Genomic DNA, 15714 nt, shown 5'->3' with positions numbered 1-15714 from the left:
TGTCAATTGGAATCTCCCTTTTTGCAAAGATAGCTGCCCTAGTGGTGGGTGGCACTACATGCGAAATCAAACGCTACAAAAAAGAAAATTCTCGCGTGAATACAACCCTTGCCGCTTTGTCCATTTTTTTGACTTGACTGCCTGCTCATCGTGCTGACTGCAGAAAAATCAGGATGTTACAAGACGTGTTAGTACGTGTAATTAAGTTGTAATGTTTGTTTTCTTTGCCCCTTAGATGCCGCTCAACCTCAGTCTTGTACCATGAATGAATAAAAAAATTCACTATCATACTTCAAAAAAAAAAGTCACTCTACCCCAAATTGTGTTGCTTGACTTTATTTATTTGCTATGTACACATTAAAAACATATCTAGATACAACCAGCTCTGAATAAACTTGAGCAGCTTATTTTTGGAATAAAGGAATTATTATTTAAAACGGAGCGAGGAAGTATTTTGCTTGTACTGTACAACGATCACGATGTTGCAAGCATGGGTCCATGGCTGCCACAGCCGCTTACCTACCACCGCCGCCACTGCATGTGCAAATAAAATCTTCGAGAAGTCCTCTCTAAAATTTCTTATGGCGAATAAAACCTTTCAAAATAAATCAGAAAAATTGTCGCGTGATCAGCTCAATTATGATTTTTTCGCAATTATTCTTCAAAAATGTATAGATACAATCATATTTGGACAAATTTGAGCGGCTTATCACCCTTCACGATGATTTTTTTTCCTTGCGAAGATCTTGGCTGTTGATCCTACTCAACCCCAAGGTTTGGTGGAGAAACACCTCACATCAGAGACAAACAAATGGGCAAAGCAAAGGTTTTCACAAGTTTGGTAAGGCGGGCCCACAACGTGGGGTTGGTGGCCTTCTTGGGGGGTTGGTGAGGCAGCGCCAGCGCGGGTGCGGGAGGGCCGAGCGAGTCAGCGAGACTGGCGACAGAGCACTACTGACTGGCTGTGGCTGTGCGGTCCTCACGTGCACATCACCACGCTCGCCAAATACTTTTCGCACGCACCACCTCGCACACCCGCACGGGCCCACCCTCCCCAACCATCTTCTCCCACGATCCGCACCCGACGCCTTCGCTGCTATAAATCCCGGGTCTCCACCCCGTCCCTCACACCCCCGTGCATAGCATACCCTCTCTACCCTCTCTACCTCTCGACCAAGCGCGGCGGCACCAGCACCGTCGGCGGCGCAAGGTGAGCCCTCCCTTTCCAACTAATTTCTGCTCATTACTGCTCCTGTCCCCCTTACCGTCTCCCTCCGCTGGATCTGGATCCGTCTCCCTGCGAGATTTCTCATGCTTTTCTCCGTCTAGAGTGGTCATGGGTTCCCCCCTAGATCTGGTTCCAGGCCGTTCCCTTCTCTATGTTTTGTTTGATTATTATCGATTAGTGGACTGCGGAATCTTGGAATATTCTTGCTTTTCTTACCAGGACAATCACCATGTTTGTGCTCAAGTTTAGGAATTCGGATCCCACAAGTTCATCTAGTCTAGGGAGTGTTGTTAACAATTGGATCTTTTTCATGTCATTTAGAACTTGGATCTAGTTTCCTGTCTACGAGATCTGCTCTATTCAATTTCTAGATTAGCTGTCGGTCGTGCCATGGACATTTAGATCTCTCTTCTGTCTTTTTCTCATTCTTTAATTCTTTAATTCTCGTCAACAAGTAGACCGATTGGAAAATTAGCACATACTATATGTCTTTGTCGGTCTTTGATTCAACTGAAGAACCTGTGTAATTACCCAAAGTTGTTACTCTGTGCAGAAACTAATATTTTCATTTAGATCTACCGATATGTGGACCATTAAGTCTTAACTCAGCCCTTCCTCTTTGCATTTGCAGAGGTAGAGTAACACCACCAAGCAAGAAATGGCGGCCGAGACTTTCCTCTTCACCTCCGAGTCCGTCAACGAGGGTCACCCTGACAAGCTCTGCGACCAGGTCTCCGACGCCGTGCTCGACGCTTGCTTGGCGCAGGACGCCGACAGCAAGGTTGCTTGCGAGACATGCACCAAGACCAACATGGTCATGGTCTTCGGTGAGATCACCACCAAGGCTACCGTCGACTATGAGAAGATTGTGCGCGACACCTGCCGCAACATTGGCTTCATCTCCGATGATGTTGGCCTTGACGCTGACCGCTGCAAGGTGCTTGTCAACATCGAGCAGCAGTCTCCTGACATCGCCCAGGGTGTGCACGGACACTTCACCAAGCGCCCTGAGGACATCGGTGCCGGTGACCAGGGCATCATGTTTGGGTATGCCACTGATGAGACACCCGAGCTGATGCCCCTCAGCCACGTGCTTGCCACCAAGATCGGCGCTCGCCTCACCGAGGTGCGCAAGAACGGCACCTGCGCCTGGGTCAGGCCTGACGGCAAGACCCAGGTCACTGTTGAGTACCGCAACGATGGGGGTGCCATGGTCCCCATCCGCGTGCACACCGTCCTCATCTCCACCCAGCACGACGAGACCGTCACCAATGATGAGATTGCTGCTGACCTCAAGGAGCATGTTATCAAGCCGGTCATCCCAGCGCAGTACCTCGACGAGAAGACCATATTCCACTTGAACCCATCTGGTCGCTTTGTCATTGGTGGCCCTCATGGAGATGCTGGCCTCACTGGTCGCAAGATCATCATCGACACCTATGGTGGCTGGGGAGCCCACGGTGGTGGTGCTTTCTCTGGCAAGGACCCAACCAAGGTTGACCGCAGTGGTGCCTACATTGCCAGGCAGGCCGCCAAGAGCATTGTCGCCAGCAAGCTTGCACGCCGTGTCATCGTGCAGATCTCGTACGCCATTGGTGTGCCTGAGCCCTTGTCTGTCTTTGTCGACACCTACGGTACCGGCACCATCCCTGACAAGGATATCCTCAAGATTGTCAAGGAGAACTTTGACTTCAGGCCTGGGATGATCAGCATCAACCTTGACTTGAAGAAGGGTGGCAACAGGTTCATCAAGACTGCTGCCTATGGCCATTTTGGCCGTGAGGACCCTGACTTCACCTGGGAGGTGGTGAAGCCACTCAAGTTTGACAAGGCTGCTGCTTAAGAACTCGATACGAAGACTGCTGCTCCTGCTGCTGGATGTATCTTAGATAAATGAGTTGTTGCTCTTCAGAAGGAAGGAGGGATTTGATATCGCCGTGGACACGCTGCATTGGGCGTCTAGTGAATCGTATTTTGGTCTGGCAGACTGAATCATGTGCTGAGTTTATACTAGTCGGGTCTTTTGATTGTGTTTCTTTTCATTTTGTGTCTTCTGGAACTGCAGTAGTTGTGCAGTTTGCTCTATCGGTCGTCCTGTTACTTTTTAGTTTGCTGAAACTGCATCTGTAATACCATATGTGATACTAGCACCCTCTTCTTTCCAGTTCTCAATACATTATGCACTCAAATACTCCTGATTACTGGATTTGACCGGTAAGGTAGTGTTTTTTGCAAGACTAGGATGCGTGATGCAGATATGTGCAGCCGCCTGTATGGCCTCTGCACGGCGACTGCCTTCCTGCACTTGGAGAAGCTATTTTGGTGTTGCTCTACTCCGGAGAAGTCCTCTCTGCTTTCGGTGCAAGTTGGGAATATTCGGGGCTTGCTGAGATTCGTACTGGCTGGTGCTATGCATCAGTTTGCTAGAGGCATCCATAATTCAGATGCAAAGTGAGAAGTGTTCAGCACCGATGCTGTCCACTGTTCTTCACACCATTGCCCGGCTCAGCATCTCCATAGGGCGCACAAGAAGCATGTTTTTCCTGCGTGAAAACTATTATTCTTCCAATATACTACAAAAATTAGAAATGTATGAATTGTCATTGTACACTTTCATGCCAAAACGACCTCTTGTCTCTTATACACTTTCATGCCAAAACGACCAGATTTCCTCCTGTATTTTTGTTTTGTTTTGTTTTAGTATCACTTTTCCAGGACACTAAGATGTTCTTGTAGAAAAGTTGCAAAATGTTAAAGACTGAACAGAATATGCTTAATCTTGTGTGATAGCTTTGACATTTTGAACTGATCTCTCGTGCGGTTGAGCCCAATATCCATTTTGCTCATCTCAGTCCTTTCCACAATCACTCAAGTTTACCGATAGTTGTAGAGTGTCCGCGAAGTTTCTAGATTCTATTTAATATATAGATACATTTAAATTTTGAAAAATCTCAGATAATCTTTGTGGAACGGCATATTTTAGATGATTGGCTGATCCTTACATTGTGATAGCCATTTTTTTCCCATTCCGTATTTTTCACCCTTCATTCTTCATGGCTGGCTACTAAGTAAACCATATTTTGGATGATTGGTTGATCCTTACATTGTGATAGCCATTTTTTATCCATTCCGTCTTCTTCACCCTACACTCTTCATGGCTGGCTACTCGAAGTCAAACATACTTCCTCCATTCTAAAATAGTCTACATTCTAACTCTAAAATTTATTCTGAAATAATCTACATTCTAACTTCTAATCAACACCAACACGGAAAATCAAGTGGTTTTGCTATGTTTATTGAACATTATTATTTTCAGTGTAGACTAATTTATCTTATTTTTTCTAGAATGTAAAATAAATCAGAATGGAGGGAGTAGTTCAGAGTACATAACAAGCAATACCATATGTACCCACTCCGGTTCACCTCCTAGAGGCTAAGAAGGAGAAAATGCCTGGAAATTCGTTATTATATCTCAGGCTAAATGGAATCCTTTTTTCTGAAAACTCAGATGGTACTTTAAAGTTTTAAAAAAGTCTGAAACAGGATTCTGGTTGACAATAATGTTTTTCACCATTGTTCAAAATCTCATCAAAATATGTTGTATTTAAATGACAAAATCTGACGGATCTTTGTGGTTTGAAACTTTGCACTGTTCAATATTTTAATGTCATATTTTGCCAATTTTGTAAATCTAAGAATACAACGTATTTGAAGTTGTTTATAGGTTAGTAGAATCCGATCATTTTCTGCACTAAGAATTTGTTCTGATTTTTTTTAAAAAAATTAAAAGAGCCATTTTTGAAGGAAAAAAATCAAAAAATTGCTCCATGTATCCAGCGACCCAAAACGATGCACTCATGCCCAGAAATGCGTTTTAGATCTCGGGTTACATGAAGCCTCTTTTTTATTTAAAATTAGAAGAAGGCACTTGAAAATTACAAAAAAGTCATCGTCAGCCCCTTAGCCAGCGCTGTTTTTGGGCCACACCAACACGCTATAAAACTAGCCGGCCAATTTCGGAGTTCAATAGAAGCGCCGGCAACCCCTTGCCAGCCCTATGCTCAGGTGGGAATCGGGCGAGACCATACACGCGCCACATCGGATTTCGCCCCGCGGCCCCGCCTGGCAGGCACACACCAAAACCCTACAATTATTCCCCCCAATTCCCCTCCCGCCTGCCGTGCCACTTCCCACTCGTCTCTCAAGTTCACGCCTAGAGCACGCCCTCGACCTAGTCGCCGCCGCTTCCGGCATACCTCCAAAAAAGAAGGTGACAACGAAGGGGAAGGCGGCATCAAAGCCACGCAAGGCCCCACAAAAGGAGAGTCTGACAAGCATGTCAGGGGAGGGGTGGTAGCAGCATCGCAACCAATGCGCGATCATCATGGTGGACTGAAAGAGATGTCACCTGGCGGACGTGGTGATCATCGCCGCGTAGGTTTGCCTCAGCCTAGGAAGCACACAATCCAAAGGCACATGTCCAGTCGTTGGGGCCAAGCCGCCAGCTTCAGAACGAGCACACCGCCATCATCACCCAACTTCTTCACCAAGACGCCTCTATTGCAGATGAACTTCACCCCCGAGTTCAGCAATAACACTTTGACCGGTAATCTCACTGCTGCGTTCTTTCCTGTGATGACACCCTTGTTTCCGCTACATAGCACCTCATTGTCGTCGCTCCAGTGTTCCAGTCCAACATCACCACCACGGTGCCAAGCACTCGACACATTGCACATCAACACCTGATATGTCTCGCTCCCGCCGGAACAAACATACATCCAGGAGCCATGACTACCGCCACCTATCCCATCAAGGCATGCACCACCATTGTGCCAGGAGCCTCTACATTGCCAATAGTTGCACGATGTCCCTAACCTACAAGCCCTCCTAGAACCATGAAGTGCGGAACGGCCTCCAAAACTATAAGGACACCACCAACAGGCGGAGGGGCCCCCACCTGGCATGTCGAGCCACCACTGGGAGCTTGCTCACCGTGTGGCCAAAAGATTCATGGATCTCCCGTCGTCACATGCACGAGAAGAGGAGGGCCGCCAACCATAGAGAATAGCCTCGGCATTGCCATCACCGCATGGGAATTATCCCACGTGAGGGGAGGGGAGAAGTGGAGAGGGGGTAGGGGCGATGGGGTGGGCACCCCACTTTCTCCTAGGATCGGTGGCGCGGGGAGGGGCATGCACTCTATTGGAGACTTATGGGGCCAAGTCGTAACACTAGGGTATACGGTCATCTTCTCCATGCACCCCACATCGTCCAAAAAAGAACCCACACTAAGTGCTCCACCAACTTCATTTGCCGTCCTATATGAGTCCTTCTACCACAACTCCCTAAACCAAACATGCATTCAAGGAAGGTCATGATACGTCCAAAACGTATCTACTTTCCCGAACACTTTTGCTGGTGTTTGCCCTCTAATTTGTATGTTTTGAATGCAAATAACACGGACTAACGTTGTTTTCAGCAGAATTGCTCTCGTGTCTTGTTTTTTCTGCAGAAATCCAACTTTCAGGAAAATTCCCAGAAAATATCGCAAAATCCATATTTCACCCGAAGACTCACGGAATCAGCGGGATCGATGTATGGATTACCCACATCATCGAAAGCCTCCGATGTTTCTTGCTGCGCTCGGCTTGTTTCTCCAACCACATAAACTTGGTGATTTTTCAGCTTCCGACTCTTGTCGAGGTTGGTGACACCGTCGTATAGATCGGCGAAGACCTCTTGTACAGAAGTGGATTTGTCGATGAAGTTAGAGCTGTCGATGTTGTCCGAGTCGCTGCTTATACTGGAGTCCGCAGACGACACGAAGGATATGTTGACGAAGAGTTTGACGAGTTGATCCCTTGTCGCAGGCTTTCCGAAGCATGGCGACGAGATTTCGTCGGCGCCTGACTCGAACGATGAGGATGAATCCGATAGATCGAAATCCATCACCGACGTTCTCGACGAAACCGGAACCTCGAGGCGATGCGATCCGGTTTTCCCGACGCGGAAGTGGAACTTTCCGAACGCCATCTCCATGGGCTCCTCCAGGTGTGCGTATGCATCCAAACGGGAGGGCGGGTGAGGTACACAATCAACTAGACCAGTTTCGATCTGTTTACCTCTATCCATCGCGTTGCTTGCCACCGAAGACGTTGTCGATGATGTTGACGATGTTGAACGTGCCATCGAGATCAGCTCCTTGACACCTCTAATTCCCACAGACGGCGCCAATTGACAAGGTATTAACTTGTCAATGCCTACGGATTGTAGACTAGGGTTTAGTTGGAAGTAGAGGGCAAGTAGATCTCGAAGGTTTCAGCCGGAAAAGTACTTGACTGCTAAAAACTAGGGTTGTGTTCACAATAGAGTCGATCCTTTCTTTGTCCCTCGACCCCCCCCCCTTATATAGGAGGCGGGGCCAAGGGTTTCGTGATACACAAGTTACAGAGTTCGGGAGACTATTTGAGTCCGTCCCGTAATAGTTACAAGTCGATATTCCTAATACAATTCTATCTTTCCAAACTACCTTACGACTGGGCTTCCGGTCTTTATAATCTTCGGGTCGTGGGCCTTCAGTAAAAACCTCGGGTACCATCTTCGGTAGGCCCATTGGGGATGCCTATGTCACCGGCTGACAAGAGATTAACTTGTCAATGCCTACGGGTTGTAGACTAGGGTGTTAGTTGGAAGTAGAGGGCAAGTAGATCTCGAAGGTTTCAGCCGAAAAGTGCTCGACGATATGAAAACTAGGGTTTGTGAGACAATGAATCGATGCTTTCTTTGTCCCTCGGCTCCCCCTTATATAGGAGGTGGAGTCGAGGGATTCGTAATACACAAGTTACAGAGTCCGGGAGGGTTTCCGACTCATCACACAATATTACAAGTGTTCTCTCCTAGTACAACTCTAGCTTTCCTTAACTAGCAACTTGGGCTTCCGCACAGATATGTTCTCTGCCGAGTTTTTTAATGATGTTCCACCTTTGGATATACTTTCTCATCGATTCATTCTGCTTTTGTCGACATGCTCTCAACTCTTCTAACGACGCAGGTTTTTTGCAGGTGGATCGAAAATTCTTGACGAACACATCCTCGAAGCTATCCCAGCTGTCGATAGAACCTGGAGGAAGCTTCTTTATCCAAGATCGCGCAGCTCCACTCAGGTGTACTTGGATGCTTTGCATGGCTGTTGCTCTGGTTCCTCCTATCAGCTTCACCGTCTCGAGATAATCAACTAGCCAATCCTCTGGATCTTGTAGGCCGTCGAATTTTTTGAAGTTATCGGGTAATTTGAACCCCGAAGGAACTCGAGTTTTTCGGACCCTCCTTGTGAAGCACTGAAAGATCGAGATGTCGCCTAGAGGGGGGGGGGGTGAATAGGCAATTAAACACTCTTGCGGATTTGTCTTGTAAGAATGCGGAATTAAACTAACGTTTAGTTTACAAGCACAAACCCTAAATATGCTAAGCTCAACTAAGTGTAACAATATCAATTAGAGCTAAGCAAGATAGACACAAGATATATGTAGCACAAGTGATAGCAAGATATATGTACTTCAAGCACGATGGCTATCACAAGGAAAGAGAGCTCGGGTATAGAAATAACCGAGGCACGCAGAGACGAGGATGTATTCTCGTGTTCCCTTCCTTTGCAAGAAGGTACGTCACGTTTGGAGGAGTGGAGGTCCCACGAAGGATTCCCCGCGCCACGAAGGCTCACCCTATTCTCCGAACCACACCCACGAAGGATAATGGCCCTTTCCTTATGGTTAGCTTTTCCTCCGCTCCGGAGATGGCAAGCTCCACAACCACTTCACAAGCTCCACGAAGGAGAAGCCCGGGCCTCTTCACAATCTTCTTGAAGAGATCACCGGAGCACCAACTGCCAAGCCAACTAGGAGGTCTCCCTCCAAGAGTAACAAGCTCACGGTCTCTCACTCGAACTAATCGTGGTGGAGAGCTCAACACTATGCAATGATGCAAAGCAAGAACACTAGAGGTGTTCAAATCCTTCACTCTCGAATCCCACCCAAACAACGAATGCTAGGATGAGATTGGAGAGGAAGAACAATGAGGAAAGTCAACAAAAGACTCCAAGATCTAGATCCAAAGAGTTCCCCTCACTTAGAGAAGAAATGGATTGGTGGAAGTGTAGATCTAGATCTCCTCTCTTAGATCCCTCAAGAATGAGCAAGAATCATGGAGGGGAACAAGAGAGAGAGCAAGTTCTTCAAATGCAACAATGGAGGAGAGAGAATGGGAAGAACTAACTCAGCCCAAGGTGGAAGAATGGCTATTTATAGCCCAAGAGCAAATATAACCGTTGGGGAAAAGTTGGGCTGAGTCAACCGTCGAGGAGGCCGGTCAATCGGGCCTGGGGCCGGGCCGTCCGGTCCAGGGCCCGGTCAGACCGGGCCACAGACCGGACCAGCCGGTCCAAACCGGGCGGCAGACCGGACCCCGACTGGGGTCACTTTGTGTCGTCCAGGAGGTCATCCGGTTGGCGCCCGGTTGGCGCCCGGTTGACCGGTCGGCACGCCGGGCAGGCCGGTTGGTAGGCCGGCTGACCGGGCGGCAGACGGGAACCGGCCGGCGCATGGGTCGGTCCGACCGGGCCCCTGACCGGGTGAGCAGGAAAACATGTTATACAAAAACTGTGATAACTAATGCTCCCGAACTCCGATTGACATGAAACCAATTTTGTTGGAAAGATAACGACGAATAGAACCCCAACAAAACGCAATAGATGATTTTAGATGATTTTAGAGAGGGAGTCTCCCACCGTCAAGAAACGGTGAAGACGTCCAAACTCGAAAACGCAATAGAAGATGCATGCGGATTCCGTTTTCGATGAACTTGGGCTTGTTGTAAAGCTAGCAACAAGCTCAAGAACCTCACACAGAGAAACACCAAGAAGCAATAAGGATATGCAAAGTATGCAAAGGATTGAGCTCCCTAAGACGATGTGATCAAGTTACCCAACCGAAAGCCCCTCTTGATAGTGCGGCTATCTATCCTATAATCCGGTCTCCCAACATCCACCTTGAGACCGGTAAAAGGAAAACCTAGCAAGGCCATACCTTTTCCTTGCGCATACCGCTTGATCTTGATGATAGCTCTTCACGCTCCACTCAAGCCGGAATGCCTCACTTGATCATTGTTATTTTGTGAAGACTCACAAATGCTCCCCCATACACTATGATGGGAAAGCTTCATTGATGCACATCTTCACAAGTCCATTATCACCAAATGGACGGCAAGCTTCAAGCATGTGATTCACTTGAGATGCTCATCTTGAACTTGCCCAACTCAACCTTGTATCTTCACATACTCACTTAAGATAGAGCATGGCTAATATTGAGTTCCACATAAGAACTCCATCTTCATTTCTTCTTCTTGATCATATCACATATGTATCTTTAAATCGATGATCTTGATGCCAATACACAAGGTGTATCTTTATCTACATGGCATTGATACGCGTACAGCACGCATCCGTTGGGAACCCCAAGAGGAAGGTGTGATGCGTACAGCGGCAAGTTTTCCCTCAGTATGAAACCAAGGTTTATCGAACCAGTAGGAGCCAAGAAGCACGTTGAAGGTTGATGGCGGCGGGATGTAGTGCGGCGCAACACCAGAGATTCCGGCGCCAACGTGGAACCTGCACAACACAACCAAAGTACTTTGCCCCAACGAAACAGCGAGGTTGTCAATCTCACCGGCTTGCTGTAACAAAGGATTAGATGTATAGTGTGGATGATGATTGTTTGTAGAAAAACAGTAGAACAATATTGCAGTAGATTGTATTTCAGTATAGAGAATTGGACCGGGGTCCACAGTTCACTAGAGGTGTCTCTCCCATAAGATAAACAGCATGTTGGGTGAACAAATTACAGTTGGGCAATTGACAAATAAAGAGGGCATGACCATGCACATACATATTATGATGAGTATTGTGAGATTTAATTGGGCATTACGACAAAGTACATAGACCGCTATCCAGCATGCATCTATGCCTAAAAAGTCCACCTTCAGGTTATCATCCGAACCCCCTCCAGTATTAAGTTGCTAACAACAGACAATTGCATTAAGTATTGCGCGTAATGTAATCAGTAACTACGTCCTCGAACATAGCACCAATGTTTTATCCCTAGTGGCAACAGCACATCCATAATCTTAGAGATTTCTGTCACTTCCCAGTTCACGGAGACATGAACCCACTATCGAGCATAAATACTCCCTCTTGGAGTTACAAGCATCTACTTGGCCAGAGCATCTACTAGTAACGGAGAGCATGCAAGATCATAAACAACACATAGACATAACTTTGATAATCAACATAACAAGTATTCTCTATTCATCGGATCCCAATAAACGGAACATATAGAATTACAGATAGATGATCTTGATCATGTTAGGCAGCTCACAAGATCCGACAATTAAGCACAATGGGGAGAAGACAACCATCTAGCTACTGCTATGGACCCATAGTCCAGGGGTAGACTACTCACACATCACTCCGGAGGCGACCATGGCGGCGTAGAGTCCTCCGGGAGATGATTCCCCTCTCCGGCAGGGTGCCGGAGGCGATCTCTGAATCCCCGAGATGGGATTGGCGGCGGCGGCGTCTCGATGGGTTTTCCGTATCGTGGCTCTCGGTACTGGGGGTTTCGCGACGGAGGCTTTAAGTAGGCGGAAGGGCAGGTCAGGAGGCGGCACGAGGGGCCCACACCCTAGGTCGGCGCGGCCAGGGCTTGGGCCGCGCCGCCCTATGGTGTCGCCACCTCGTGGCCCCACTTCGTCTCCTCTTTGGTCTTCTGGAAGCTTCGTGGCAAAATAGGACCCTGGGCGTTGATTTCGTCCAATTCCGAGAATATTTCGTTACTAGGATTTCTGAAACCAAAAACAGCAGAAAACAAAGAATCGGCACTTCGGCATCTTGTTAATAGGTTAGTTCCAGAAAATGCACGAATATGACATAAAGTGTGCATAAAACATGTAGATATCGTCAATAATGTGGCATGGAACACAAGAAATTATCGATACGTCGGAGACGTATCAGCATCCCTAAGCTTAGTTCTGCTCGTCCCGAGCAGGTAAAACGATAACAAAGATAATTTCTAGAGTGACATGCCATCATAACCTTGATCATACTATTTGTAAAGCATATGTAGTGAATGCAGCGATCAAAACAATGTATATGACATGAGTAAACAAGTGAATCATATAGCAAAGACTTTTCATGAATAGTACTTCAAGACAAGCATCAATAAGTCTTGCATAAGAGTTAACTCATAAAGCAATAAATCAAAGTAAAGGTATTGAAGCAACACAAAGGAAGATTAAGTTTCAGCGGTTGCTTTCAACTTATAACATGTATATCTCATGGATATTGTCAACATAGAGTAATATAATAAGTGCAATATGCAAGTATGTAGGAATCAATGCACAGTTCACACAAGTGTTTGCTTCTTGAGGTGGAGAGAAATAGGTGAACTGACTCAACAATGAAAGTAAAAGAATGGTCCTCCATAGAGGAAAAGCATCGATTGCTATATTTGTGCTAGAGCTTTGATTTTGAAAACATGAAACAATTTTGTCAACGGTAGTAATAAAGCATATGTATCATGTAAATTATATCTTACAAGTTGCAAGCCTCATGCATAGTATACTAATAGTGCCCGCACCTTGTCCTAATTAGCTTGGACTACCGGATCATCGCAATGCACATGTTTTAACCAAGTGTCACAATGGGGTACCTCCATGCCGCCTGTACAAAGGTTTAAGGAGAAAGCTCGCATTGGATTTCTCGCTATTGATTATTCTCAACTTAGACATCCATACCGGGACAACATAGACAACAGATAATGGACTCCTCTTTTATGCATAAGCATGTAACAACAATTAATAATTTTCTCATATGAGATTGAGGATATATGTCCAAAACTGAAACTTCCACCATGGATCATGGCTTTAGTTAGCGGCCCAATGTTCTTCTCTAACAATATGCATGCTTAACCATAAGGTGGTAGATCTCTCTTACTTCAGACAAGACGAACATGCATAGCTACTTACATGAAATTCAACAAAGAGTAGTTGATGGCGTCCCCAGTGAACATGGTTATCGCACAACAAGCAACTTTAATAAGAGATAAAGTGCATAAGTACATATTCAATACCACAATAGTTTTTAAGCTATTTGTCCCATGAGCTATATATTGTAAAGGTGAATGATGGAATTTTAAAGGTAGCACTCAAGCAATTTACTTTGGAATGGCGGAAAAATACCATGTAGTAGGTAGGTATGGTGGACACAAATGGCATAGTGGTTGGTGATACGTCTCCGATGTATCGATAATTTCTTATGTTCCATGCCACATTATTGATGTTATCTACATGTTTTATGCACACTTTATGTCATATTCGTGCATTTTCTGGAACTAACCTATTAACAAGATGCCGAAGTGCCAGTTGCTATTTTCTGCTGTTTTTGGTTTCAGAAATCCTAGTAACGAAATATTCTCGGAATTGGACAAAATCAACGCCCAGGGTCCTATTTTGCCACGAAGCTTCCAGAAGTCCGAAGAGGAGACGAAGAGGGGCCACGAGGGGGCCACACCCTAGGGCGGCGCGGCCCCCCCTTGGCCGCGCGGCCCTGTGGTGTGGGGCCCTCGTGCCGCCTCCTGACCTGCCCTTCCGCCTACTTAAAGCCTCCGTTGCGAAACCCCCGATCTGAGAGCCACGATACGGAAAACCTTCCAGAGACGCCGCCGCCGCCGATCCCATCTCGGGGGATCCAGGAGATCGCCTCCGGCACCCTGCCGGAGAGGGGAATCATCTCCCGGAGGACTCTACGCCGCCATGGTCGCCTCCAGAGTGATGTGTGAGTAGTCTACCCCTGGACTATGGGTCCATAGTAGTAGCTAGATGGTTGTCTTCTCCCCATTGTGCTTCATTGTCGGATCTTGTGAGCTGCCTAACATGATCAAGATCATCTATCTGTAATTCTATATGTTGCGTTTGTTGGGATCCGATGAATAGAGAATACTTGTTATGTTGATTATCAAAGTTATGTCTATGTGTTGTTTATAATCTTGCATGCTCTCCGTTACTAGTAGATGCTCTGGCCAAGTAGATGCTTGTAACTCCAAGAGGGAGTATTTATGCTCGATAGTGGGTTCATGCCTGCATTGACACTGGGACGATGTGAGAAAGTTCTAAGGTTGTGTTGTGCTGTTGCCACTAGGGATAAAACATTGATGCTTTGTCTAAGGATGTAGTTGTTGATTACATTACGCACCATACTTAATGCAATTGTCTGTTGCTTTGCAACTTAATACTGGAGGGGGTTCGGATGATAACCTGAAGGTGGACTTTTTAGGCATAGATGCAGTTGGATGGCGGTCTATGTACTTTGTCGTAATGCCCAATTAAATCTCACTATACTCATCATAATATGTATGTGCATGGTCATGCCCTCTTTATTTGTCAATTGCCCAACTGTAATTTGTTCACCCAACATGCTGTTTATCTTATGGGAGAGACACTGATACGTCCAATTTGCATCACTATTTTATATCATAATTTGCTGTTATTCATTGATATATTTCATATTGGGACACAATACTTATGTTATTTCATCTATTTTGCATGTTTCATCATTATTGGGAGATCAAGCACCGGAGCCGGGATTCTCTTTGGAAAAAGCACCGTCGTAACGCAATATTTCGGAAGATCAACTGTGGGAGGAAATTATACCAAAAATCCTATTTTTCAAGATGACGAAGGAAGCTGAAGGAGGAGCCAGGAGGAGCCAGGGTGGGCCCACACCCTAGGGCGGCGCGGCCCAGGCCCTGGCCGCGCCGCCATGTGGTGTGGAGGGCCCACGGCCCCTTTCGCCTCCTTTTCTTCGCCAAACCCTTCGTCCCGAAGACCTAAGCCACAGAGGGTACCTCGCGAAGAGTTACAGCCGCCTCTGCGGGGTGGAGAACACCAGAGAGAAAAGAGCTCTCCGGCGGGCAGGAATCCGCCGGGGAAATTCCCTCCGGGAGGGGGAAATCGACGCCATCGTCACCGTCATCGAGCTGGACATCATCACCATCACCATCATCATCATCTCCACCATCATCACCGCCATCTCCTCCGCAGCACCTCGTCACCGCTGTAGAAATTTGGGTTTGATCTTGATTGTTTGATAGGGGAAACTCTCCCGGTATCGATCTCTACTTGTTGTTGATGCTATTGAGTGAAACCATTGAACCAAGTTTATGTTCAGATTGTTATTCATCATCATATCACCTCTGATCATGTTCCGTATGATGTCTCGTGAGTAGTTCGTTTAGTTCTTGAGGACATGGGTGAAGTCTAAATGTTAGTAGTGAACTATGGTTGAGTAATATTCAATGGTGTGATATTTAAGTTGTGGTGTTATTCTTCTAGTGGTGTCATGTGAACGTCGACTACATGACACTTCACCATTTATGGGC

General features: G+C 46.5%; 1 protein-coding gene across 1 annotated transcript; it reads left to right on the top strand.

The window, feature by feature from the left end:
• The first annotated feature begins 1068 nt into the window (after positions 1-1068).
• Positions 1069-3429, top strand: LOC127327149 (S-adenosylmethionine synthase 1). Its single transcript, XM_051353930.2, has 2 exons — positions 1069-1210; positions 1860-3429. Exon 2 carries the CDS (start codon positions 1887-1889, stop codon positions 3069-3071), a length of 1185 nt encoding a protein of 394 aa, XP_051209890.1. The 5' UTR covers positions 1069-1210; positions 1860-1886; the 3' UTR covers positions 3072-3429.
• Positions 3430-15714: the final 12285 nt, after the last annotated feature.

The sequence above is a fragment of the Lolium perenne genome, chromosome 3 (genome assembly GCF_019359855.2).
Source record: "Lolium perenne isolate Kyuss_39 chromosome 3, Kyuss_2.0, whole genome shotgun sequence".
Classification (NCBI taxonomy): domain Eukaryota; kingdom Viridiplantae; phylum Streptophyta; class Magnoliopsida; order Poales; family Poaceae; genus Lolium; species Lolium perenne.
This window is presented reverse-complemented; position numbering and strand designations above follow the sequence as displayed.

Bases quoted from the DNA above. Each gene is read 5' to 3' on its own strand.
- LOC127327149 (XM_051353930.2), top strand. From the start codon at position 1,887: ATGGCGGCCGAGACTTTCCTCTTCACCTCCGAGTCCGTCAACGAGGGT.